The following is a 23,009-nucleotide window of genomic DNA, read 5'->3' as shown; positions in this document are numbered from 1 at the left end:
AAAAGACGACGGAAAAACTGTGTATGATAAGGGCTCATCTTAACATCGTTGGTAAAAATCTAAATGTAAATTGTTTAATATACAATGCATCTCACGTGAAAATATCGACAATGACTGTAAACATGCTGTGACATGTTTGTGTAGATCATATATCTATAACTTCATTAAATTATTTTGTCACTGATAACCTTTAAATAGCTAAACTGTGGAACTACAGTTAAATCAGAACATTTGGCGCCATCTTGTGGCTGACAGTGAATATTACACACTGAGATTTAACGTCACTCACTAAAGGGAATTTATTACGTATAGTCTTTGCTTGTTGGTAAAATAATTATTGTTGGTAAATAATTTCCTTTACATGTTTAAATAACATAAACGTATAAAGCTAATTGTACAAGTAATTAAAAGGTAAAAAATGAACTAAAACCTCACAAAAGGAGGTTGACTGTTGCCCTCTTGTGGTCACACACGGACTAAAAAAACTGAAATAAAAGTAAAATAAAATGTAACATTGACTCATAAAGACAAATGGACATGAGTATAATAATAATATATATACCTAATAATTAATAATAATTAATTAATTAATAATATACCTTTTACACACAAATGATCAAAGTGACTAATTTAACAAGTGTAAATGTAAATACATTTGTACATTGTATTATTAAATAATAACAGTAAATCATATTACTGTTTTTATAAAACAAGATGAACTAATAACGTACTAAACGGTTAAAACAGACAATTAAACATATAATCCACACACCACTCAAGTGAAACTTAAAATCGCTAGCTTTAAAACTACAAAAATATTAATATTACACTGTAGATTTTAGGGAGTGATGTCATCTCTGTGATGCATACAGTGTAAAGCAGATCAGTAAATCATTCCAATGTGAATAATAAAGTGACACTCTCATTTATACATAACAACTAGTAGGATTTACTTTTTTTGTGTGTCAAGTTTTTGCACACAGTTTTTAAGTAAATTTCCTTAAATACAACACAAAAAATAATTAAATATTTAATCTATAAAATAAAATTGTCATTTATTAGGCAAACAACAATCTGATACAACTAAATGGTCTTAATTCACACATAATAACCAAAAACATTTATATTTTTTATGGCCTCTGTTGGCCTTGACATTGTTTTTATGCACTATTCCATCTACTACTGGACATCTGAATAAAAAACAGTGCTTTACTATTTTTTCCGCCTTTCTTGTAAAACAGTAAATTTGAAAATTCATGGATAACAGCAATAATAATGAAATTTTAGTATTAGAAATGCTTGATTTTGGCAATCGCCAATACTGTCGGTTTAGGGCAGCTATGGCACAAACTTCATGTTGGGTGGTAAATTTCTTCAGCACTGTATAACCTATAAAATATGTAATATAACAGAAAATATTCCCAAAAACATTTAAGCTATAGACAGTTTTGCAAGATGTAAACAACACTGGTCCAGGAGCACTTTTTAACACTACCCAAAAGTTAGAGCAAAATACAATCAAAAGAACATTCACAACTGCATCAAAATGTTTGACGAACATCTTTAAGACAAAATCAAGAGACCATTTCAAAATTATTTTCAGTTTTTCTGAATTGACTATTTATAGGTATGTATTTAGGTTAAATGATTTTTTTGATATTTCTCCCAAATTTCTAATAAAAATATTGTTTCTATTTGCATTTATTTGCAGAAAATGAAAACTGGAGAAACAGGTGAAAATAACAGAAAAGTTGCTCTGTATTTTTTCAGACCTCAAATACTGCAAAGAAAACAAGTTCAGATTCACTTCTCAGCAATACAACTTATAAAATATATTTGTTCGTGTACTCAGGAAAAGTTCAGATTTTTTATGTGATAACCTTGATTTTGATCCCAGTTTTCATGTGTCTTGTCATGCTGTCAATCTTTCACATTGCTGTTGAATGACTTAATGTCACTCGTAAGGTTTGATTTTCTTGAAATTCAACAGACACTGGACTGAAATGGCCACAATACATCTAGAAATGATGATTAAATGAACATTTGGAACAGGCCCGGTTCCAGAACCAAATCACTGAGGGTGCTTTTGAAAATAGTGAGGGTGCTCACTAATATCTAAATATATTATGTTGTAAATAGCCTGCAATCATAAACAGGAAATAAAACTAAAAATATTACCAGCAAACCAAACATGGTATTTTCCATATATTGCTATATATATATATATATATGTCACCTAGATATAGTAATAAGAACAAAATCTGTAAAATTCATAAAAAATGTAAACAATGGCACATAACCAAGAAATAGATCACCTCCCTTACGAAAATTAACCAAGAAAACCATGTTTTTTAAAAGCCATAGTTAAACGATGGTTACTGTAGTAAAACCATGGTTTTGCAATAAGTAATCAATACATCAAGATCAATACATGAGATTTAACAAAAATAATTTAATTTCAAACCATGTAAACAATGGCTGTATACTCACTCACAGCGGGTAAGCATGTCACATGTAAGGCTCTTCATCACCTAGATCACTCGCTGGGATTTGACCAACAGCTTGCTTGTTTGGGCTTTATTTAGCCAATTTCTGATGTCCATAATTACATTGTTTTAGAACAACATGGACAATAAATGTTTTTATTTTTTACCAGACAGCTGGTATAAACAGGCAGTGAAGAATTAAAGAGACAGGCTCACATGCGCTTCACGCTCGCTGAAGACATGAATCAAATAAAACGCCATTATAAGAATACAGGCATAATGAAATTACGAGTTTGAATCGAAAGGTTGTGTTTATGTATTAATTAACTAAGTTGTTTATGTGTGCATCTGCTTTTATTGGCTAATTGTAGTTTCCATTATTAATAATACGCTATTCGTATACGCTATTAATCATTTCATCTGAGGGTGCTAAGCACCCTCGTAGAACCGGGCCTGATTTGGAATGATCTCTTCATCAGCTTTATATGTGAAGTAAAAAAAAGTACAAAAACTTGCGCAGCAGGTGTGTATGAGGAGGTGTACCTGCGGGGTGGTGACCCTGAATGTGCTTGCGCTGGCGGGTGTGGATGCTCGTGGTGAGATGCTGTTCTGGGCCTGAGCCAGAGCCTGTTGAGGAACCATGACCAGCTGACCCATCTCTGTTCTCACCAGAACCATACCTGACACACACAGAAAACAATATTCTCTATTCATGTACGACATGTTCATTTGTTGTATGGTTTTGTTATATTCTTTCATGGATTATGTTTCATGTCTTATGTATTTGCTTACATATTATACTACTGTCAAAGTACATGTGACAGCAGCATTGAATATGTTTCATACAATCGTGTTTTATGTCACAACTCATTCAAAAACTTCAAGTAACATAAGACAGAGCCATTTATTTTCACAAGACAAACCAAAAACACAGACTTAACAACTAAACGAAAGTGTTCCCGTGAAATCTGTAATCATGTATATTTATAGATGGGCTATTCCAGCGTTATGGACGTGACATAAAAACGCTCAGAGAATGTATCTGTTACGAATATATCGAACCATCTTGTTTACATTTACTAAACCCTTGTTGATAGAGTTTAAACATCAGGAAAATATCAGTCTATGCACAAGTGTTCTATTTAAATAAACCTGCGTTCTGCATGTGACTAAAAAAGGACGCCGTTTTTGGGAGACGACAAATTTTGTAGGAACCTGAAGCAAAAATACCCAACAAAAGAAGAATGGATGCCTCTTTATAGAACAAAGAATAGTTACTTTATTTTATTTTCATGTGTCCATTCATGAGGAATATGGACCGTTATGGATGTGACAGTCCTGAAAATGGCACTAAAAAGAAAAGAGATGCTTTAAAAACTTGAAGAGAGACCTGACGTGGGTATTTAAACCACCCATGTTAATATCTGTGCTGTTAGTAGAGTAAAAACTAAGGACCAGATTCCACGTTTAACTACAATTCAGATGGTTTGGCATTCATTGTGACAGTGAGACAGCAACAGGTGAATCTGTCTGTGCACATCCCAGTAAACTGATTCATGAACTCAATCGTTTTCTTTCTTTAACATCTGAACAGAAAAGCATCGTTATTTGGACAATTAGCTGTATTATATGTTGATCTGTGAAGGGTCTCGGTGTGTCTGATAACAGATGTCAGATGCATCTTCTAAATCAGAATCAGAAGGAGCTTTATTGCCCAGTATGTTTACACACACACAAGGAATTTGACTTGGCGACGGGAGCTTAGTGCAGAAGAAAGTGTACACATGGTGCAAACATAGTGCAAATATACATTAAGATAGAGAAAATCAGAAATGAAATAAAAACAATAATGCACTATATACAAAAAGTGAAAACATACAGACAAAAACAAAGAAGAGTGTACATCAATGTTCTCATGACCTTCACTTATCACGACTTTAGTTTCACCTCAGTGGACTCAACCTGTAATGCACTCACTAAACTGAAGATTCTTCAATGAGAAACAATCCCAAAGTTCTTAACGTTACATTACAGCTTCTTCAGATAGGAGTGTGTATTTCTGAATTTTTAAAGCACTAAATATATACATCTATAAGTCTATAAATGCTAGTATTTATAAAGTGTGCTGTATTTAACTGATATGCCAGATTGTGACAGATGACACCAATCTTTCATGAATCACTCACTTCAGAAAAAACCCTCAATGAACCGTCCATGCTGCTGACTGGCGAGCGTGGAGAGATTTCAAGTGCATTTTCAATCTTAGTCATCTCATTGTTTGAGTTTATTAGAACTATGTCAGTCTGCTGCTGTTGATATTATGAAAATATTCAAATGAAAAAGTAGAAATGTTGCTGAGTCTAAATGCTAATTAAGCAAAATCAGCACCTGTCTGAGAGCATTTTTGTGTATCACTATGAAACAGGTCTAACGCGTTTAGTTTACGTGCTTAATAACTACTACAACTATAAATATGAGGTTAATATTCTCCACTGGCCCTAAAAAGTTTAAGAACCCCTATCTGAACAACTGGAGACCCCGAAAATTCATATATGTCACTTTTAAAACTCAATAGAACAGTCAGTTGGGCCACATTCTCTCATAAATATGCTCATTTGAACTTGTTTACATGAACACAGCAAATCAAATTTACATTTACAAAATATCTATAATCTATAACCTAGTTTGTTTTTAAATGATTACTGTACACTAGAGCAGCCAACCGGAGTCCAGCATATAGAACTCCATCAATACAGGATGAACCTCAGGACTAGAGTAGTACACACCGTGGCTACTTTATAACTTATTTTACTCATTCTTGTTCACTATACAATATTTGACCTTTGACATTCCAGTAATTTTATACTTTTGATTACTTTATTATGTTCTTAAATGTGCAAAATATAAAGAATGACAAGATATGTCCAAACATTTCCTCCTGCTATCACAGACAGGCACTGTAAAAAGTTGAAGTGAACACTTGTTACCTGGTGGGATGGTGAATCCAGGGGGCAGTTGAATAGTTGTTTGTTGTTGTGGCGGTCTGACAATGAGCTGCGGCGTTACGAGTCTCTGCTGCGCAGGCGGAGCGGCACGCGCCTGCGTCTGCGCAGGTCTGATCAGCGGGGTCACCGGAGGCGCGCTGACAGCGGCCGCGGGTTTGACAGGTGCCGAGAGCGCGGCGGGAGTCGCTGAAGTCACCGGAGTGGCTGCGGAACCGGAGTGCCCCGCCGGTTTCGCGTTATTCCCAGGCGCGTCTGCGGGTTTGCCGTGGTTCGCCTGACCGCCCGCTGCGCCCTGCTGGACCAGCGCGGTCACGGAGGTGCCGTTCCCGTTCTGCGCGATGCTGGCGATGATGTGACGCGGGAGTCGTTGCAGCGCGATAGTGGGCGTCATGCGGTCCAGCGCGATCGCTTGAGGGTTACTGGGCGCGCTTGAAGTCGCGCTGTTCGGGCACGGTAGGGTCACTGTGCTGGGCGGCGGAGAGCAAGATCCGCTGGACGATGGTGCTGATGCTGCGCTTCCTCCGTTGCCATTGAGACTGTTTGATGCTGCTGTGCGCAGCGCGCGACTGTTCGCCGGGTGTTTGTTACGGGTGTCCCTTGGACTCTCACCTTTGTTGCCCGGCGCAGGAACCGATGCCCCGTCGGAGGATGCTGTTGCCGTTGTAGTGATCGTGATGATGTTGCCATGTGATTTCAGGCTGCTCTCCTTATCCGCTGCTTTGGCGTGTTTGTCCCCGCCGGGCTCTTTCGGGTCAGAATCCGGGTTGCCTGCAGCTTCACGCCCGTGCTGCTGTGGTGGTAGTTGTTGTTGTTGTGGTGGTGGTGGTTCTGATGGAGCGTCTAAACGGGCAGGCAGCAGCGCTTTTCCTCCCGTCTGCTGCTTCGCGCTGCCCGGGTGGGTGTTTCCACAGCCCGACTGGGTGCTTTGGGGCGGTGCGATGGCCGGGTCGCTCTGGCCCACCAGCTGGGACTCCAGCGAGCCCACCAGATCGCTCACAGCTTTCTCGTCCACCTCGGAGAAGAGCATGTCTTCCAGAGGGTCGGAGGCGCCCGCCATGTTTGCTCTGTGTGCGATGGGCTGTCTGCTGGTGCGCGTCCACGAGAGCGAGTGCGCAGTCGTGTTACTATGGCATTGTGGGAATGCATGTGACGTCAGAGGACCGAAACAGTCATCCCCGCTGTTACAACTCAATGCAACGAACGAGTACAGTTATAGGATACTCTATATCTTTCTTAACTTTTGTAGCATTGTACTACACTGTATCTTATTATTTGTACTTATGGATAGAGAGACGCATACATGCCTGAAAAATAGTGATTTAGTTATTTGTGCGTTAATTTTACTATTTGTAAATACACACGATACGAATAAAATGAAAGAAAATAGTGGCCTAATAGAAATCAAAATGTCAATATAATTAAAAATATAAAAGACAATAGAGACGATGCAGCCACTGTAGGGTGATGCAACGTGCCAAAAATGTGACGAAATGTACCGAAAATACGAATAACCAACAATGAATTTACATTAGTTAAATGGACTTTAAGTAATTGACGTTACATGTTGCTTTACACGTGAAGATTACACGCATGAGGCGGGCTTATGTGTTTAGAGACATAAAATACTCTCCTTCCAGCCAATAAAGTCATTTTATGTTTTCTAAATCACACATTCCTCTAAATGTATTTATTAGAATATAAACACACGTTTAAACACGCATCGCCTCTTACGTAATTCCCATTACAACGGGCGTGACGCTCAAACCTCGCGTTTTATCGCGATAGCTGACGGGAAACTCAGAAGGAGACTCGTTCCCGGCATGCACCGCGACTCAGTGCGGAGGAAAATGAACGCGGCCATGTCGTGCTGATCGGAGCTGGAGAGAAAACCACACAAAGAGCGAAGTAAACGTCGTGCAGTCGGTCAGGACCGTGAATACGGACGAGAGCAGGAGACGAGCAGCCGCGCGGCAGTCATTTGAAGCGGAAAGATGAGCGGAGGGACGCCTTATATCGGCAGCAAGATCAGTCTGATCTCAAAGGCCGAGATCCGATATGAGGGAGTTTTATACACCATCGACACTGAGAACAGCACTGTGGCTCTGGCTAAAGGTAAATAAACAAACGCATGAACATATAGAGAGAGATCATATATAGAAATATAAAGGGCTATATTCACTTTCGACTAAAACTACTGCGGCTCTGTCTGAAAGAAATTTAAATGCACATAATATGCATGCAGTATATTCCTTATACTGTAGCATGGCTCTCTATCCGTGGTTTGTATGCATGCATAATGTATTTACACAGCACACAGGTTAAATATGACGATATTATTTAATATATGAAGCAGAACTGTGGTTTAGTGAAATGTGAATCGGCTAAACATATAATGTAATAAACAAACAGAGTCTGAATATTATGGCTGACAGCAGTGAGTGACGGACAGTGAAACACACGAGCAGGAGAAAGAGAGAGAGAGAAGAGAATGAGATGTGAGGGGTGCTAGAGAGTTAGACAGAGAGTAAATGGGCTGAGATAATAATGCACATACAGTAGAGAGGGAGGTCTTGTTTAGGTGCTTTAACAAATCTGAGCTCACTTTGAGGAACGTTTGCCAAACATTGATCTGTTGACGCCTGTAGTGTGGAACTAGAAATGTTTCTGTGCTGATTACACAGAAGTTCATTTACTTAAAAGTGAAGTGAACCTCGTGCTATTTCAAAAGATGTTAGACAGAGTATTAGGACTTCACCGTCACTTTTAGGAATGAAATCAGATACTGTGATTATGTGATCCACTAATAAAAAGTGTTACAGATTTGAAAACAACACAAGGTTGAGAAACACACGCTCTTTTAAACTCTCTTGAATTCTACTGATAGTATTTTGTCTAGAGATATAAAGTTATTCGTAATCTAAATAAATACCTGTAAATACTTACTAACTATAAATATATACATGTAAGTGTATGTGTTTATATATACAAAATGAATATGCACAGTACACAGGAATAATTTATCGCGATACCACTCAATCCTATTGTGACCGAGCTGGCTGCGATATGCAATGTGTCGATATTTTTTAATGCGTAGCTTGTCCGTGAAGCACGGCTCTGGGATCAGTAGAAATGCTGCTCGATCTAAAAGCAGTGCGAGTTTGAGTCGCTTATAATATGCATTTGAAAAAGCAACACACGTCAAACACGATCATTATAAATATACTTTATCATCATAAAAATACCTGATGAGGCTTGAGTAACAGTGATAAAAAGATGTCCATAAGCATTTCCTAGATTCTAGAAGGTGTCAAGGTCTTCTTCTGCAGTGTGTATTTGGAGTTTCCGCAAGAGAGCGCCCTCTGGCTTTCGGATGCGGCAGCATTTTCCCGTACTTCACTCACAAGCTGTGCATAAATCACCTGATATTTATCGTCGGTTTATCGTGACAGCCCTACATGATGTAAACACAAACTTTCATTCTGGGTGCGATTAATCGTTTGACAGCCCCATATAAAGTCCTGACCTACGGTATTAGTGACTGTTTCAAAGTGACAAGTTCAAGTTGAGCTTTATTGTCGTTCCGCTACATGTGGGTACATACAGTGGAAGGAAATGTCGTGCCTCACAGGACACGGTGCTACATAGGTACAGACATACAACAATGACGTAAAACACTATAAACCTATCCACACCTAACCTACTGACAGATTTTTTGGACTATAAATATTCTATATATAAATGTAAACCTATACATTGACAAAAAAATTCAAACTATACGAATGCTTCACATAAATACTGTACATGTGCAAAGAGAAACATCGTAAGTCATGCAGCTGGCTGGGGAACAGTGTGAGGTGATTTTTAGTGCATGAGCGTGTGAGCGATCATATAAACAAACGTTACTGCGCATGCGCGCGCCTGGCCCCCTGTTTACTTTCGGTAAACATTCGCAAATAATAGAAACCGAGAAGAGCCGTTGGATGGCTAAACTTGTCTCTCCAATATTTTGACGCTAGACTGCGATACCAAGCTCAACCGCTAGATGTCAGTGTACTGTACGTTTTTTTAAATGCGTCAAAACTACAGGACCCATTCAACAAATTGTTTATTAAATCAAATGAACATACAACAAAATTCAACAAATCTTTTATTTAATGCAATTATTATACAGTAAAATAGTCATATAAATTGACATTTAACATACACTAAATAAAATATAAAAAGTTATATTATTAGACACTAGCCAAACATAGACCGGAAGTTAACTGGGGGTCAGGAGCATGCGCGCATCCGATGAAACGGTATATATGATCTAAACTAGGGGTGTGCGAGATATATCTTGTGCGATAATATTGTAAATCTTGTTTTAAGGATGTGCGAAATCATATTATTGAGTATGTAATTCATTTTTTAACTCCACTAACAAAACACTCAGTGTTCACAAATACTTTAGTCAGGCACTGCGCGTGCACATCCACAGCATTTACTGTCTCTGTCAGCCCTGTGTCTCGCTCTGTCTAGCTTTCCTGTAGCTCAGTGGTTAGAGCGTGGTGCTAGCAACGCCAAGGTCATGGGTTGGATCCCAGGGATTGCACATACTTGGACACAAATGTATAATATAGTGCAATGTAAGTCTGCCAAATGCATAAATGTAAATGTAAAGTGTATTACCTGGGTCTGCTCTATGGTGCGGGGCACAGAGGTGCTCGCGCGCATGTTCACACAGCCAGCGTCAGGTGAAGTGATGTTACTCGAGGAGTTGAGAAGTGTTTTCCTGACGAATACTGTCAGTTGGGAAGAATAAATCCATATACACTTGATTTCAAAGACGCATTGCAGAGCTCTGATGTGGGAGCAAAGAACTATAGGATGCAAAATATCGCCTGCTTATCCTTATCGGAAAATCCCAGAAAATATCTAGAAATCTTTTTTGGCCAATATGGCACACCGCTTATTTAAACTTTGTTCAACATTTAACTTGCAAAATACGCTGCTTCATTAATAGCATCCTCTCTTATGCACTCTCTTTTTATTAGTAGTGTTACAAAATCTTTCAGCCATATATTATCTGCCCACATGTTGTTCCAAACACGCAGAACACAAAATAAGATATTTTTAAAATCTTATTTTTCATTTTTAAGTCACTTTCACTGTTTTTGTGTGTCTGTGTTTGTTTCACTGTCCATTCATTGTAATGGCATGCACGAGCGAAAGCCGTACATTGTTCAACATTCTTGAAGTTCAAAGTAATAAGAAGCCACGGGAATATAAAGGATATTTTGTCATCTTTATGTGGATTCATGTGTGTAGCTTGTATTGCATGTTGTGTTAATCGAGGCGTTTTCTTTCTGTCTCTCCTTTAGTCAAGTCCTTTGGCACTGAAGATCGCCCCACGGACAGGCCAATCCCCCCTCGAGAGGACATCTTCGAGTACATCATATTCAGAGGAAGTGACATCAAAGATCTGACTGTGTGCGAGCCACCCAAACCCACCTGTAATCTTCCTCAGGACCCTGCCATCGTGCAGGTGAGCAGCACACGTTCGGTTGCACACGCAGCTCAGTCTGCAGAAACTAAAGCATATTCAAATGGGTTTCATTCTTGTGTGTGTGCAGTCCTCTCTGTCGTCCACTGCTGGCCCAGCGGCTCCTTCATTTCAGTCCTACACCCCCTTCAGTCGGGCCCCCGTGGCTCCGTACAGCCAGTTCAGCCCCAGCGCGCTGGTCCCACAGCCGTTCGGAGCAGCCGTCACCGGCGGTAAGTTACACTCGCTCCTGTAGAACACAAGCAGAAAAAACCGGTGCATCTGGGATGAAAAGAGACCTTTTTCAAACTTTTTACAGACAAAAACATAGTTGGCAGGGCATTTTTAACGTCAGTCAGAGAGGATCGCCGTTACACAAAAAGAGGTTTTGCTCCGGGTGTGTGAAGTGTTAAAGCCCACACTTGAAGTTGTGCACTTCCTCCTCTCACAGGAAGCAGCTCAGGTCCTGCGTTCAGTACGGAGGCGAGCGGTACCGCCCCGCTGCCCCAGAGCTCTGCTTTCACCCCGCGCGCTCGCTCTCTGAGCGCGCACAAACCCGAAGGTAACCGGACAACCGGCGCTGGCTGCAGAATGGCTTTAGTGTGTTTGTGTTGTGTAGGGTTACGTTGAAGTACAGCATGTGTCTTCTGCTGTATGGTGAAGCTGACGGTTCATAATCATCTGCTGAAATCATTACGAATGTTGATCTCGGTTTTGATGTTGTCTTGCATTGTTTCTCACAGCAGTTAAATGGGCCGTGCATGTTGTCTTGAACTGATGTTCACCGTGGTGCGTTTGGTTGATTTTGTGGGTTTTAATCTGGATTCTCTGCCACAGGTCGTGCCAGTCCGTCTCTAGAGTCCGTGAGAAAGAGCCCGACCCTGGATCATGCCGTACAGACCGCACCGGTCACATCTAGCGCACCTGCAGCCGGTCGACCCGCAGCCGCCCGACCCGCTACAAACACCCAGAAACCTGCTGAGAGCCAAAAGCAGAGCAAGGGTGGGAAACCCACAACCGTTTCGTTTAAGAAATGACTGGAAACAAATGTTTCTCTTGATGTGTGTGCACGTCTCATACAGGCAGAACGCTGGAATTATCTCATCGTTTTCACATCCCTCTGCTGACATTAACGGTGATATCTGTTGTTTCTTTCACAGCGTCTGATGTTGACAAGGCTGCTCGCCCGGATACAGACTCGAACAGGTCTGATAACAAAGATCAAAACAAACGCCATTCTGGTGGTAAGTCGCTTTTCATCGTTGTGTTTGTCTGTCATGTTTGAATGGAGGGCTGTAAGAAATGTTTCTGCCTCTAGGTGGCGCTCCTGGCAAGAGAAGGGGGCGGGGCAGTGCGGGCGGAGGTGGAGGTGGAGGTCAGCGTGGTAGGGGCAGGTTTAATGGACGTAGAGATGGACCAATGAAATTTGAGAAGGACTTTGACTTCGAAACTGCCAACGCCCAGTTTAACAAAGAGGAGATCGACCGCGAGTTCCAAAACAAACTCAAGATTAAAGGTACCGTTCACATACATTCATCTTTTGTCTGCACCATTCTGGATCAATTGAGAATCCCGATTCTTTTGTTTCAAATAGAGATCACGATTCTCTTACAATTCTGAATGACAACTAAAACATCATCTAACGTCATATTCAGGACTATGCTTCAAAATTATTACAGATTTCTTGGCTAACCAATAATTACTATAGTGAGACATTTTTTACAACAATTAGGCCACCATAGTTACTTCGAGTGCAAAAGTTAAACTTACTAAAAAGTATTAAAGCATTGAAATCTGACAAATCTTGACATCTACAGATTGCTTGAAGAGGTCTTTAAAGAAAGATACAACAGTATTCTCACCAATAAACATTTTAAATAACCAGAAAACGTGAAATGTTGGTCAACTTGATGAAAACTGTTATAGTGCACCTTCTCTATTACTGTAAATACAGTGAAAAGCGCCACACGTGTTTTTACCATAATGACAGATAAAAGCGCGCGTTCGGATTTGTCCGCGCTACAAACTACAGTCGTTAGTTTTGTTTCAAACCTGTCCAGTTAAGATGTGAAGCATAACCAGAACAATGTCACACAATCCTGAAAGACAATCATAAGAGCAGTTTCGTTACTAGGCTGTATTTACTTTATGTTGGCTTGAGATTCATTTGAGCAGACTGAGAGTTTGTAAATGTGTGTGTCTCATGCGTGCGAGTTGGCAACTTAATTCCAGTTCTTCTGTGATCGTTTGACTCAGAAATAATGATAGTGTGTTGTTAGAAGGACTGTTTGTGACATCGTTTCATACCTAATGATGATAATGCTTTCTCTGCTTCAGCGGCAGCACCAACACAGATTGGAGCATTGTGGTTTTAGTCGGAGGTGTACTAGACACAGGAGAATCTTGATTTCCATTAATGAGATGGTTTGGGTGTTTGAATCGAAATCGCAATCTTTTAACGATTAATCGTGCAGATCTAGTCTTCACGTTATAATTAATCTAAAGTTTTTCTGTGCAGTTGATGTGTCAATGTTGTGCATGCTGCTGTTTAATAATCTTAAATGATGTTAGTAAACTAGTTAACGCATGTTAAGCAGTTTAGTTTACTAGAGGGTTAAACCTACATGCATGCATGCTATGATTATTTAAAAAACTATTTTTTGTTTATTACCGCTAATGTCCTCCATGTGTATTTTTGTAAGTTTAAACTGTTTATCATCGTGCATGTTTTGCGTGATCTTACGTATAAAACCTTTTCATCAATTTTGGTTTTGCTGTCAAGATAAATACTATTTGGGTGATTCTCACGAAATCTTGGTTTCAAGATGTCAAACATGATTTTCTTAAAAACACGTGTATCAACAAATTCCCTTTATATTCATTTAAAACGAGATATGACATGTTTGAAGGCATTCATTTCAAAACTTTCAACACAGTTTAGCACAATTTTAAAATTTTTTACAAAAAAGGCCTTAAATATTCTCATTACCGTAACCATTTAAAACTGTCAATCTCATGGCATGTTTGGCTAAAAACAAGCGAAGCCATGATGCCTAAGCAAGTTTTTATTCATCATACATAATAAGACATTCATTAATTCTATGTTTATAGAATATTACACATGTAAAATGTCTTTAAATGTGGAAAACTTACTGTATCGGTAATGAGAAGGGAAAAAGTCGTGTACACAGAGGATCATTTTTATTACACATGAATATTCTGTCAATCTTTTTTTTTTGAGAACGTCTAGTTATTTTCACAATATTTTAATTTTACTCTACTGAGCTTAGACAAATGAAGACGCGATACGGTTATGAGAATGTCAGCAGAAAAGTCAATCAAATACATAGATAATTCATTCCTATGTCGAAATGATGTTTTGTCCAAGGTAGAGAACACAATTATCTTTATTATGATCATTTTTTGTGTTTTATATTTAAAATCTGTACTGCCATGATGTTTCAGTGGTTTTGTTTGTTTTGCAGATGAGAGTGAGAAAGCGGAGAAGACCCTGAACGGAGAGGAGAAGGCGGATTCGGGGGTGGAGACTCAGAACAGTGAAGTCAACGCCAATGAGGGCGATCCACTGGGACCCAACTGTTACTATGACAAATCCAAGTCTTTCTTCGACAACATCTCATGTGATGATTCAAGGTGAGCAACTCTGTTATCACAGTCAACAAGTGGTTGGCTCAGAAACACCCATGCACGAGTTGTGTCACACCTGTAGATGTGCTTTTAATGGTTTGAGTGTTTAATCACTCCAGGATTTAACGTAGAAGATATTTCTGTGAAGTTCCTGTTATTGAATGAGTATTAAGTTTTACTTTCTGTTCCTTTTAGAAAGGAGAAATCAGGAGGAGCTTACGGGAGGTACAGTCGTTTTAGTTTTACACAAACACGTTAAATGTATTTGTCCTCGCATTCCGGTAGTGAATGACATTGAGTTCGGTGCTCAAGCATGACGGTTCTCCCCGCAGGGAACGGAGGCAGACCTGGGCGGAGGAGAGACGGATGAACGCGGAGACCTTCGGCATTCCTCTGCGTCACGGTCGGGGACGCGGAGGTTTCCGCGGCAGAGGCGGCGGCCCGGGCTTCCGTGGCGGTCGGGGTCGTGCAGCCAGCAGGGGCTCGTTCGCACCGTCTCGTGGTGGCGGGGGTGGATTCAGAGGCGGTTTCAGAGGGGGCAGAGGAGGCCGCGAGTTCTCTGACTTCGAGTACAGGGTTAGTGCTGATTCTCTCATCTCACTGATCAACCAGAAACCTTAGCAATATATTACAATTTCAGTGAGATGCTTTTGAAGTGTTTCCTAAACATTTTTGTAATATTTTGTCTGTCTGTGTTTTGTGTTCGTTTCAGAAGGAGAATAAAGTGGCAGCGTAGTTGAAGCAGACGACGACGACATCATCCTAACAGCCAAGAATCTCCTGTCACGCTCCTCACAGTGAAGATTAATGCTTTGACACACAGGTCCTGCCTCTCTCTGTTCAACACCAGCACGGGCGTGACCTGCGTTCAGCTGCACATGCAGAGTTCTCTTGCTTTTCTCCTTTTTTAGAAAAAAAAAAAAAGAACACCCCACAATGTTTTTCGGAAACGTTTGACATTCGTTTGATGCGTTCAGAGGGAAACGAGAAGTTATCTACGAAATACAGGAACTTCTGTGGAATTATTGTAATTATTATTATCTGGTATTTTTGCATCGATCCTTTAGTTCCTTTCTTAATAATCAGGATGGTCTTTGATAGTATTCCGTTTGTGTCCTGAACCCCGCTGATACTGTGAGCGTTCCTCAGTCAAATAGCTTTGTTTTGTTTTGTTGGATCTGTTCTCTGTCTTTAGAAGCACGACAGCTTGATCTAATAGCCTGTAGGGATTGTGTCAGACGTAAATAAAACCAAAACCACCTTAAAGAAATCAATATTCAGTTCAACTTCATTTCGAGGGCCTGTTGGGTTTTAAAGAGAACACCTGTGCTCATCTGTCTGTGACAGTAAAGCTAGGTTGAATTCATATATATATATATATATATATTGTCGTTTAGGGTGCGTTTTTAATGGTTAATGTTAACCCCTCGATTTATTTTCTATTGATACATTTTGTCATTCGTGGAGTTCTCAACTGTGTACACTTCAGTATAAAAGAATAGGTCAATCTGCGTTCACTCATTCATTCACACAAACATACTGATTGATGGTTGAATAATGAATGTAAAGTCGAAAGAGTTTGTGTTATTGCCTCCTCGTTCAGTCCTGAAATCATTCGATTATTCCTGCTGGATGACTCTGCTGTATCCTGTATTTTGGTAATCGAGTGCCAGTTATTCTTGACTTCCGGTGTCAATTTTGTACATTTCTAAGAGGGCTTTTGATTTAAACCCCTTAAGGCCATTGGTCGACCCACAGACAAGCCCCATTCCACGTTACAAGCCAAGATCTTCAGGAAAGATCCGGCAAACCCCTTTAACAAGATTGGATGTCTCAAAACTGTATCATTTGCACTTTAAAGTCGAATAACGCCACCATATCTCATTGATGAAAATATGATGTCATTTCATAATTCATACACGGAATATAAAGCTGATTGGAAGGATACTTGTACGTACTTACAGTGTTTTTGCTTAAGGCATAAATGGAATGGATGAATGGGGACAGATTCGTTGTGTATGTCAAATGTTTTGCGTCACGATCAGATCTGGATTCCGGATGAGTTTCAGCTGAGATTGTTGTCCGTAAAGGCTTTATTGTGAATAGTTGCGAGTGTACATGTTAGTGTGTTGCTTCCAGTACCAGAGGTCTGCCGCTCTGTTAACAGAGTAAGATGACCCAGCTCTCCCTGTCTTTACCTTTTGAATGCCACTGAAGCACTAGTTTCTGCACTGTTAGATGAGTTCATTTAGTTATTTTCATAAAAGAGTGTCTTGGTGTGCTCTGTATTTTTTAATATTTTGTTTAAGAGATCCAAAGACTGAATGACCGAAACATTTTAGAGGGGAAATGATCTTTGTTGGGTCTATGTAATTTTTCTCATTTATATCCCCAGGAGTTTGTCATCGAGCTCTCTTTGTAATTGATGCTGTACTTGTATTAGCTAAACTGCTCCCTTTAAAAAAGCACTACAGAGATCCCCTCCTATATATTCAGGCAGCTAGTCGAAGGCACTCTGATTGGCCACCGCAGTGATCTCTCAGCACAGGGCATGATGGGAAATACTGAGTCGCAGATGTTAGTGCTGAGCGGCTGAAATTGGACTGGCGTGATGATGTCAATTTTCATGCCTAATACAGTGATGAAGTTTAACCTTGTATATGAGATTTGAAACTGGATGGATGTGCGGAATGTGTCGCGTAACAGGGTTGACATTATTTTGTTGTCGGGCCTCTGGAAGAATTCGATTGGCAATTTTAGTTGCATTTTGTTGTTTTCCTGAATAAATTGTGTTGTAGAGGTCTTCACACGGGGGTTTTCTTCAGACGAGACAAATAAATAGTTGTTCAATATTCTGTGTCCTTGTGTTTTTCAAACATTTATGCAAGAAAAAGAACATTCAAATAGCATATAAATGCAATATCTTTCCATTTATGTTGTTAAAGCAAAAAAAAAACAATAAAGCGAATTCTGATTCAAGTGTAGTTTGGGAGCTGAAGCGGAGATGTAATGTTATCAGTGTCCTGCGGGCGGCAGTAATGAAACTGCGCGCGCGCGCGTGCGCTGACAGAGGCGCTGTTGAAGAAGAAACTCGAGCGGCTGAAAATATGTGATCACATATAAAATATTGAAATTAGTTAAATCATTGTATCGTGTTGTGCATGTGTAAAGCGGAGTGTTATCTGTATTAACACACGGGTCTGATCTGGACTGAAGAAGGTCGCTGGTTTGAGTTTGTACAATGTCTGTTGTTTTCGTGCCTAAACGGCAGCGCGGAAGAGCCCAAATCAACCAGGAGACGATTCAGAGAGTGAGTATAAAACACAGATGATTTTGTTACATTTAAAATTATTACAATGACAAACATTGTTTAATTGAGAGTAGGTGACTCTCTAACGTTATATATTTCACACTGTAGATGCGTTTTGTTTTCAGCATTATGCTATTTGAGGTATTTCTTTGGTAAACGTTTCGTGCCTTTTTAAGAATATAAACACCCGTTTAACATCACACATTTAACAGGAGGATTTAAACGTTAAAGCACTGACTAATATAATGCTACTACTGTCTCTGTGTGTTTCAGTTGTTGGATGAGAATGATCAGCTGGTCAGATGCATCACAGAGTACATGCAGAAGGGTCGAGCCACAGACTGTGTTCAGTACGTGCTGTTTCACATTTACATCACATCATGTTTCATTCCAAATTCATACTTTTTCATTTACGTTTTATATTTTCAGATATCAACAGATTCTGCATCGGAACATTGTGTACTTGGGTACACTAGCAGATGCCAGCACGGAAATCATGCCTGATAATGATAATGTAGGTTTGTTTTGTTAATTCTTGCCTTAATATTTTTATTTTATATAATTTTCTATAACATTTTGTTATATTTTACTGATTTACTGTTAAGCTTTGTTTCATACATTTCTTTCACACAGACTTCTTGTGAAACAAACCCACCGGCAGAGAGTAAAGACACGTCAGATGTTACAGATGCGACTAAAACGGATGATTTTCTTTTCTGTACATAATTCAAGTCTTTTATGTGATATTGTATACATGTATAAAGAGACAATAAACGTTTATGTAAATAAGATTTGAGTTTGTACTTTCAAGATTCTTTGTCGCTAAACAAGGTACAGCGAAAGTAGAGACATTTTTCTTTCAAGTATACTAACAATATATAGGGCAAACAGTCTTTATTTAAAGTTGTTTTGGGTTGACATAAGACAAGAGTGAGTAAATACACGATTTTTAATTATGCTGTGGAAGGATGTATGAAAATATCATATTTGAACATAAAATATTTTGGGGGAAATAGAAAACATTTTCTGGAATACAATTTATTTGTGGCCGAAGTTTTTTAGTTAACAGAACACAAGTGTTTACAGTATTTTTATCATTTCTTACCTCTCTCTGAACTTTTTGTATCCTGTGGCAGGTAAATTCCACTTCTAAATCTCACAATGGTACAAACGTGAACATTATAATTTATATACTAGCCAGCATTAGTGTTAAATAAAAACTAACTGAAGTAAAAACAGACTTTTTTATTAAGGAATTGTCATGACAGTCGACTAAAAACAGTTTGAAGCTGAGGGGCGCTGTTAGTGCTTCACCTCAGTGGTTACTAACGGATTGATTATTAAATAGTTTTATTATTTGAGACGACTGATTTCTTTAGAGACTGTAATCGAAGCATTTGTACAGGTTGGAAAATAAGTCAAAAACCATACAAAATACCTTCAACAGTACGCGGCACCTATCTGAAGTTTAACAGGCTGCGCTACATCGTTCACACAAACACGCACTTTCGAAGCGCTACTGCGCATGCGCAGAACATCAACGAGAAATTCATTTTTATTAATCATGTATATTTTGTTAAAAAATGATAGTAGGGCTGAGATGACGATCAGGGACATTTCAATATTCTGTCCTAATCAGTTTCAGTCAGTAATATTAGTCATTTTTGACCTTGTGGGCACATTATTTGGTCCCCTTGAGGGAAACAGTTAATAAATCACTAATGATGCTTAATTAAAAAATGTAAAATACAGTATAAAATGTTATGTCATTATGAAAAACATGTGAGTGTGTGTGCTGTATGAAATAAAAGCAGACATTGTTTTGTTATATATTTATTTTTTTGCATTGCTGGTACACTTGGAAATGATCAGTTGCCAGCTCTAGTGGACAATAAGCAACAGAAGCCAAGCATCCCCCCTCATGTGTTCTGCCCGGGCAACATCAACATCTCTCTTTTTTCATTTTTAATGTTTTGAAGCCACTAGTAAACCATTTGACACAGCTGAGAAATGTTGAGCGTTACAGTCCAAGGTCATCAAAGATGTTGTCTTATTAAAAAAAAAAAAACGCAACAGTTTGGGAGAAAAACACAGACAAAAAGCAACAAATCTACATTTTGATTGTGCAAAGCACAGAACTATAAAAAGAGATATTTCTATACAGCAAACGATTCTCTGTAAACATGATAAGTATGTTAGTTTTCAGAAAACATGGTCATATCATAAATACAGGCAACATTGGCATTAGCAAACATCACAGAAATGAACATTCTGGGCCTTTAAGATGCAGCCCAAACCACAGAAACAAAAAAACACCCCCATTCGACCGTAATGTTTGTTTATTAGTGTTTATAATGGCGTATTTGGATCCTCTGCAAAGTTAAACTCTATAGGAAAGAAAAAATGTGCTTCACATCTTGGGAAAATAATGTTTATACCTAATAATAAGCCTATATTACGATAATGTATACAGTAATGATATAATGTGTAAGAAAATACAAAAATAAGATTAATACTGTCAATATTTGTACAAGAAATATATTGTATTTTAAAGGAATAAAATGTTATTTTCATTGTAAGCGTTAGTGTCGTCGTGAAGAAAGTCAGCCAATCAGAAAAAAGCAAGAAATTTGATTTTCCATACATTTTTATTTATTTATATATATATATATATATATATCTAACTACGGCTCCCAAACGGCATTTCTATTTATTTCAAGCACCATTTCCCCCTTCTAAACAATCCTTTGGTTAGAGAAAATATCTGCAAGTGCTATTCAAAACAACATGGCACAAGTTTACTTACTGCTAACATCCTTTTTTATTTATATTTTTCTTTTTTTAATGTCAGATGTTGAAAAAGTAGTGTATTTCTTTCAAATTACACCTCTGCTATGATTATTATATTTCTGCCGAGCCTGCTCAAAGCCTCTTCATAAAAAGTTAATTATTTATAGTTCTTTTTTGTTCTTTTTTTCCAGAGTAATTTACAAGCTATGGAACAGTAGCTGAGAGCTGCAGTCTGGGTCATATGACGGGAGATTTGGCAGTTACAGCTATTTAAACACAGTATGGTTTCTGGGGGACGTCCGGTTCGGGACCCCCTGGATCTTGGTAATGCAGCTGCAATAGAGCGCTGTGTGTCAGCACGATGGCCATGCATTTCAAAAACTCGCCTCAGGAGACAGCGTGTAAACGCAAACCCGAACGCCGCAGCAAGACTGAAGCGTTTAACATACATCTCTAATCACGAGCTTTCCGCCGTCGGCTCACATTTACGGCTGCCAGTGAAATGGTCCGACTAGCTGCTGCTAAATAAATCATGCATTTTTGGACAGTGAGGAAGGCAGTTACGTTTGTGTTTGGGGGATTGACACGCATCTGTGTACAAAACCGTTATTAACCACTATGTTAAATGCAAACTTCCCTATGAAAACACGAGGTGAAAGAAATCTAATTTACACGGGTGAAGTCTCGACCGGGAGGACGTGGGTTTTACTGCAAACTTTAGCACAAGGTAGAAACTCCGGCGGTGTTTGTTACGAAGCCCCGGATGAGCGCTGTGAATCTCTTCCACGATCGGCTGAACCTCTGAACGCAGCCTGGTTCAGTGAGCAGTCCTCAGATCTCAGATCAGGTGCTCAGTACTGGTGGAGGTACGAGGGTCGGTGCTCAGGTTTGAGCGGGAAGGTTTTGAAGCCTTTGTTCAGGATCTTCTGCTGGGCGACCTGCTGCTGCTGTTGTTGTGTGAAGGGGAAGCCGGAGGAGATGCCAGAGGATGGAGGGCAGTCGTTGGCTGTCGACCACACCGGAGACTGCAGCATTTGCATGGAGTCGCTCCATTGGCTGGAGGGCATGGTCATCTGATAGAGGGAAGAGCTGGGATTGGGCATGGTGTTGGTGTGTGAGGAGTGCTGCCAGGGAGCTTTAGGAGGCCACGTTTTAGTTTTGCAGTCCTGTAAAGACAAGCGACATGACACACGTGAAGCGAGAACAGGAAATAGTTTTAAGATATAGTTTGAGATCATTACATTTTAGCATTTGATATTTGGCTGTTTTTTAAAGAGATTCATGTATCTTGGGATGTGTGTTTAAGTGACTCATTTTTACCTGGTTACTGTCGTCACTGCAGTGATGGAGCGGAGGAGAGGGCAGAGTGCACACTTCCTGTTCACCACAACTGTGTTTCCTAAAAACACACGTAACAGAAGAACGTACACACACACACACACACACACACATTGGCATATGTGGTTTATCAGGTTTTTTCATAGATATATTGATTTCATGCTTATACCTTTTTGTGTCTACGTAAACCACATACTCACGTCACATCTTTTTAAGATAAATTTGCTTTGTTACCGTCTTTGTTTAACAGCCGCCACCAGGTCAGGCCCAGAGAACATGGAGAACAAACTGTCCCCGTTGGCTGAAGACGTCTCATCACTCGAGCTGGCCGAATCGCCCTGATTGGCTGACCAGCCACTGTTGACCGCCTCCCTGCTCAAAAACGCACAAATGTTCATCTTTGACAGCAAATTTGTAAAAAGTCAATAGTTCTGATCAACTAACTAGAACAGACTCATCATATATTACACAGTCTCGTGTCCAAACGGAAGTTGTGTACCACGCTGTGATTGGTCTGTGAGCGGCACTCACCCCTCATTGTAGTATTCTGGGTGTGGCCAGACTCGGTGCTGCTCATCGGGGTGTGGCCAGTTGCTGCGGGTGTTGCTGGGGCGCCGAACGTGCTGCGCCTGACGTTTCTGCTGCATGGCCTGATTCACACCGGCAACGTAACGCGCAAACTCTGGATCAGACCCAACTGAGAGAGAGAGAGAGAGAGAGTTGAGTGTCGAGTTGTATCCTGCTCTTTGTTGAAACTGTCCAGCACAGCATAAATACACAATAGAGTTCCATCACACACAGAGAGAGAGAGGGAGAGAGAGAGAGAGAGAGAGAGAGAGAGAGAGAGAGAGAGAGAGAGAGAGAGAGAGAGAGAGAGAGAGAGAGAGAGAGAGAGAGAGAGAGAGAGA

General features: G+C 39.7%; 4 protein-coding genes across 8 annotated transcripts in view; 2 read left to right on the top strand and 2 right to left on the bottom strand.

Annotated features, from left to right (window-relative positions):
• The window catches only part of LOC130563307 (transcription initiation factor TFIID subunit 4-like), a 75,515-nt gene extending 68,716 nt beyond the window's left edge, over nucleotides 1-6,799 (bottom strand). Inside the window, exons 1-2 of one of the 4 annotated variants that reach the window (XM_057348765.1) lie at nucleotides 5,474-6,799; nucleotides 3,030-3,166 (exon numbers count right to left, since the gene is read on the bottom strand). In XM_057348765.1, the coding sequence (XP_057204748.1) occupies nucleotides 3,030-3,166; nucleotides 5,474-6,548 (1,212 nt within the window). In that variant the 5' untranslated portion in view covers nucleotides 6,549-6,799. The remainder of the gene's footprint in view (nucleotides 1-3,029; nucleotides 3,167-5,473) is intronic. The other 3 variants (XM_057348766.1, XM_057348764.1, XM_057348763.1) reach the window with 3 other exon arrangements.
• A 512-nt stretch (nucleotides 6,800-7,311) lies between these two features.
• Nucleotides 7,312-17,515, top strand: lsm14ab (LSM14A mRNA processing body assembly factor b). Of its 2 annotated transcripts, XM_057348776.1 has the most exons (11): nucleotides 7,312-7,603; nucleotides 10,855-11,018; nucleotides 11,107-11,248; nucleotides 11,467-11,577; nucleotides 11,853-12,017; nucleotides 12,176-12,259; nucleotides 12,334-12,531; nucleotides 14,501-14,669; nucleotides 14,859-14,888; nucleotides 14,996-15,239; nucleotides 15,376-17,515. In XM_057348776.1, the coding sequence occupies exons 1-11, from the start codon at nucleotides 7,483-7,485 to the stop codon at nucleotides 15,397-15,399; spliced, it is 1,452 nt and encodes a 483-aa protein (XP_057204759.1). In that variant the 5' UTR covers nucleotides 7,312-7,482; the 3' UTR covers nucleotides 15,400-17,515. The 2 variants fall into 2 exon arrangements, with proteins under 2 accessions (XP_057204759.1, XP_057204760.1); XM_057348777.1 differs by lacking the exon at nucleotides 11,467-11,577 and having other exon boundaries at nucleotides 7,313-7,603.
• A 100-nt stretch (nucleotides 17,516-17,615) lies between these two features.
• ss18l2 (ss18, like 2) lies at nucleotides 17,616-18,764 on the top strand. The gene is made up of 4 exons (XM_057348788.1): nucleotides 17,616-17,973; nucleotides 18,247-18,323; nucleotides 18,403-18,487; nucleotides 18,607-18,764. Exons 1-4 carry the CDS (start codon nucleotides 17,905-17,907, stop codon nucleotides 18,697-18,699), a joined length of 324 nt encoding a protein of 107 aa, XP_057204771.1. The 5' UTR covers nucleotides 17,616-17,904; the 3' UTR covers nucleotides 18,700-18,764.
• A 1,868-nt stretch (nucleotides 18,765-20,632) lies between these two features.
• LOC130563306 (granule associated Rac and RHOG effector protein 1-like) overlaps nucleotides 20,633-23,009 on the bottom strand; it is a 28,944-nt gene continuing 26,567 nt past the window's right edge. The window contains exons 11-14 of the mRNA XM_057348762.1: nucleotides 22,633-22,798; nucleotides 22,336-22,473; nucleotides 22,084-22,162; nucleotides 20,633-21,929 (exon numbers count right to left, since the gene is read on the bottom strand). Coding sequence (XP_057204745.1) covers nucleotides 21,615-21,929; nucleotides 22,084-22,162; nucleotides 22,336-22,473; nucleotides 22,633-22,798 — 698 coding nt within the window. The 3' untranslated portion in view covers nucleotides 20,633-21,614. The remainder of the gene's footprint in view (nucleotides 21,930-22,083; nucleotides 22,163-22,335; nucleotides 22,474-22,632; nucleotides 22,799-23,009) is intronic.

This window comes from Triplophysa rosa, linkage group LG12, assembly GCF_024868665.1.
Source record: "Triplophysa rosa linkage group LG12, Trosa_1v2, whole genome shotgun sequence".
In the NCBI taxonomy this organism is placed as follows: Eukaryota; Metazoa; Chordata; class Actinopteri; order Cypriniformes; family Nemacheilidae; genus Triplophysa; species Triplophysa rosa.
Note: the sequence above shows the minus strand (reverse complement) of the source record. Positions and strands in the feature narration are given on the sequence as shown.

Bases quoted from the DNA above. Each gene is read 5' to 3' on its own strand.
- lsm14ab (XM_057348776.1), top strand. From the start codon at position 7,483: ATGAGCGGAGGGACGCCTTATATCGGCAGCAAGATCAGTCTGATCTCA. The intron at 11,019-11,106 runs GTGAGCAGCACA...GTGTGTGTGCAG, and splicing joins AGGACCCTGCCATCGTGCAG to TCCTCTCTGTCGTCCACTGC. The intron at 11,249-11,466 runs GTAAGTTACACT...CTCCTCTCACAG, and splicing joins CGGAGCAGCCGTCACCGGCG to GAAGCAGCTCAGGTCCTGCG.
- ss18l2 (XM_057348788.1), top strand. From the start codon at position 17,905: ATGTCTGTTGTTTTCGTGCCTAAACGGCAGCGCGGAAGAGCCCAAATC. The intron at 18,324-18,402 runs GTACGTGCTGTT...TTATATTTTCAG, and splicing joins CGAGCCACAGACTGTGTTCA to ATATCAACAGATTCTGCATC. The intron at 18,488-18,606 runs GTAGGTTTGTTT...TCTTTCACACAG, and splicing joins TCATGCCTGATAATGATAAT to ACTTCTTGTGAAACAAACCC.